Here is a 3,662-nt window from a genome sequence, read left to right on the forward strand (position 1 = left end):
CCGTGGAAGCATTCTGTTTCCGACACATCTCTCTGACAATGGAGCACTCGCAGCCAATATTCCGTGTAACACCTCTTCTCCTTTTCTTTTCTTTTTCCTAGTAATCCTATCTCAAAGCTTTAATCCTTCAAACTCCAACTTTTCTTGGTTACGTGCAGGTGTTGATGATTTTAGTGCTGTGGACGATGGTAACAGCGGCGTTCATAGGGATCGCTGAGGGCCATCGCCACCACCGGCGGGCAGGTGGTGCAGCGGAGCTAGAAGCCTTCCACTACGCGGCGGCGGGGGCAGGAGGATGCCGGGCCCACGTGGCCAGCCTAACGGACTTCGGCGGGGTGGGCGACGGGGTGACCTCCAACACGGCGGCCTTTGCGGCGGCCGTGGCCAACCTCAGTAAGGTGGCGTACGACGGCGACGCGATGCTGGTGGTGCCGGCCGGTCGGTGGCTCACCGGGCCCTTCAACCTCGTCGACCACTTCACCCTCTTCCTCGACCACGACGCCGTCATCCTCGCCACTCAGGTCCGCCTCCCTCCTCCGCCCCCTTCCCCCACCTTCTCCTCCATCTATTTCGATGTAGAGTGCATGTTCATAATCGTTCACGGCATGTTTGCCATTACCATCGCCTCTATCATCCGCGTTGCCTTCATCCTCGGTGGCGATTATGGCTAGTAGCCCTTCCCATCGTGTCCGTTCATCTGACAGCTCTCGCCAGATGAACGGTGACGATGAAGAATAGATTCATCACTAGTGAGCCCCACCAGAACGTTACATAGCGAGTGTATACTATTCTAACGTTTCCTTCATCTCATCTCCAAGGAGAATTCACAAGTCTAATCCGATGTGCATAGTCACCGCTTTGGACTGATGAGGGAAAAGAAGTGAACTAAGAAGTGCATAGTCAAGATCTTGAAGATTACGCTCCAAAATTAATAAGTTTTAATTGAGAATGGCATTCTTTCCGAGTGTAAGAACTTTAAGGTAGGAAAGGATGCGAGGAAACCAGCATAAGAATGGAATGCAGTGTGGACCTTACCCTTACATTAATTTTAGGCTCCACCATCAGTCTAAAAGTTAGGCGGATGACTTTCTAACACAAAACTGCTAATTAGACTCTCAAAACAGGAGAACCACAAACTCTCTCTTTGATATTTTGTAGGAAAGAGTACTGTCATCCAATCTCTCAGTGTTTTCTTTTTGACTAAACCTTGTAGATCTGTGTAGCTAATTGGGTTTCCTGAAGACAGCAAAACTCTATTAATGCTACAAACTTGGGAGAACAAGTTAGATTTCAACTGCAGCTTATATAACATAAATTTCTATTCTGCAATCCCATTTTATGGCTTCTCACACTGCAACTTGGACAGCATTGCTTATGAATTGCATGGATACTCTTTTGTTTTTTTGTTTATTGGTAGCTAATAGAAGCTTTAATACTATGTTCTTTTGTTCAATCTGCATCAACTAAGATAATTGGTGATATGGTTATGCAGGATATCAACGAGTGGCCGATCATTGACCCTTTGCCCTCCTACGGTAGAGGAAGAGATGCGGTTGGGGGTAGATACAGTAATCTCATCATGGGATATAACCTAACCGATGTGGTCATAACAGGTAGCATATACGTTGCATATTTCCAGTACTTCTATCACATTAATTCTAATTTCATAAAGCCTGCGTCGTGTTGTCATTCCATGATCCCCTAAAATTTAGATAAAAAAAATTATTTTTAGTCAAAAACTATAACATTTAATTCAGTTTATGATGTTTTGGCGTGCTTTGATTGACAAGAAGACACATATATATCATCATCTAACTTGTTTGCATCATAGATGGGGAACAGAATATAATTTGATTGCAACATACCACGTCCTGATGCTAACAAGTTTTATTGTTATTTTTAGGGAATAATGGAACTATCGATGGACAAGGTGAAACCTGGTGGAAAATGTTCCGTAACAAAGAACTCAATTACACTCGTGGATACCTCATTGAATTGATGTACTGCAAACAAGTGCTGATTTCCAACATTACATTGGTTAACTCTCCATCGTGGAATGTCCATCCAGTGTACAGCAGGTTTATATTAATAATCTACTTTCAGAACACTTGAAGGCTTCTTTTGCTTTCCATTCTATTGTTACAATCTGATGTTAACGTGAATGAATGCACTGTGCAGCCACGTAATCGTCTCAGGCATCACAATTCTTGCACCGGTCAACTCTCCCAACACTGATGGGATCGATCCAGGTGGATATCGTACCTACATTTACTTGGGTTGTAGATTCTATGTTGCTATTTCGATTGATTCTTTTTGGTGGTTTCTCTCTTCTTCGCAGACTCATCCTCCAATGTCCGCATTGAGGACTGCTACATAGTCTCAGGCGATGACTGCATCGCCATTAAAAGCGGTTGGGATGAGTACGGGATTGCATTCAACATGTCAAGCAAACACATAGTGATCAGACGGCTCACCTGCATCTCCCCCACGAGCGCTGTCATCGCCCTGGGAAGCGAGATGTCGGGAGGAATCCAAGATGTCCGGGCCGAAGACATCACGGCCATCCACTCCGAATCCGGCGTCAGGATCAAGACGACCATCGGAAGGGGAGCTTACGTGAAGGACATATTCGTGAGAAGAATGAATCTGCACACAATGAAGTGGGTCTTCTGGATGACGGGCACCTACGGGCAGCACCCGGACGACAAATTTGATCCGAAAGCCATTCCGGTGGTGCAGAATATCAGTTACAGCAACGTGGTGGCCGAGAACGTGACCATGGCCGCGAAGCTGGAGGGGATTCCCGGCGCGCCCTTCACCGGAATATGCATCTACAATGTGACGGCGGAGGTGGTGAAGTCGAAGAAGCCGATTTGGAACTGCACCGACGTGGAGGGCGTATCGAGTCACGTGACGCCCACTCCCTGTGCGCAGATTCCGGAATATCCAGATCGTATAACGCATTGCCCCTTCCCTGAAGATGATCTACCTGTGAATGGTGTTGGGCTAGAGGAGTGTGCTTATCAGAGAGCCAAACCATGAGTTGAGATGCTTTCTACAACTCATGGTTTAATGGCATAACCTATGATGTCCTGAAGCTTGGCAGATTAAAATGTTTGCCTTGAACAAAGGCAGATGTAATTGATCATATATCATACTTGGGAGGAACAAAGGCAGATGAAATATCCAATAATATTTCATTGCTATAAATATGGATTATTGAAAAAATAAGACATGTTATTTATTTGAATACTTTTCTTCAACTTGGAAGTGTTATATTCTTTATTTGATACGAATAGTTAGAAATGAATTTTTCAAAGAGAGGATGACTTATGATTGTCACTAAAACGATTGATTTTATCCCTAACATTTGAATTCATAACCCAATGTATCTTCACTTTTAAATACCACGTAAGCACCCTATGTTGTAGAGGACAGGTCGATTTATTTGAGGAGAACTTTTTCTATGATCATATCTGAATCATGTTATGCATGAACATGCTTCGTTAGATCCTATAGAATAAAATAAGTGAGGTGGGATGATTCGATATTCCATTTATTCCACTTCCTTATTTACAGTATGGAAACATATTCATTTCCTCTTCATCGATCCAAATCTATAACACTATCAGAGTGAAATAAGAGATCTGAGGAATGAGCGG

The 3,662-nt window shown here is 44.0% G+C and overlaps 1 protein-coding gene across 1 annotated transcript; it reads left to right on the forward strand.

Moving 5' to 3' along the window:
• The first annotated feature begins 281 nt into the window (after positions 1–281).
• LOC103970268 (probable polygalacturonase) lies at positions 282–3,042 on the forward strand. Its single transcript, XM_065137893.1, has 5 exons — positions 282–521; positions 1,493–1,613; positions 1,904–2,078; positions 2,179–2,249; positions 2,339–3,042. The coding sequence occupies exons 1-5, from the start codon at positions 420–422 to the stop codon at positions 3,040–3,042; spliced, it is 1,173 nt and encodes a 390-aa protein (XP_064993965.1). The 5' UTR covers positions 282–419.
• The last annotated feature ends 620 nt before the right edge of the window (positions 3,043–3,662 follow it).

The sequence above is a fragment of the Musa acuminata genome, chromosome BXJ3-2, assembly GCF_036884655.1.
Source record: "Musa acuminata AAA Group cultivar baxijiao chromosome BXJ3-2, Cavendish_Baxijiao_AAA, whole genome shotgun sequence".
Classification (NCBI taxonomy): Eukaryota; Viridiplantae; Streptophyta; class Magnoliopsida; order Zingiberales; family Musaceae; genus Musa; species Musa acuminata.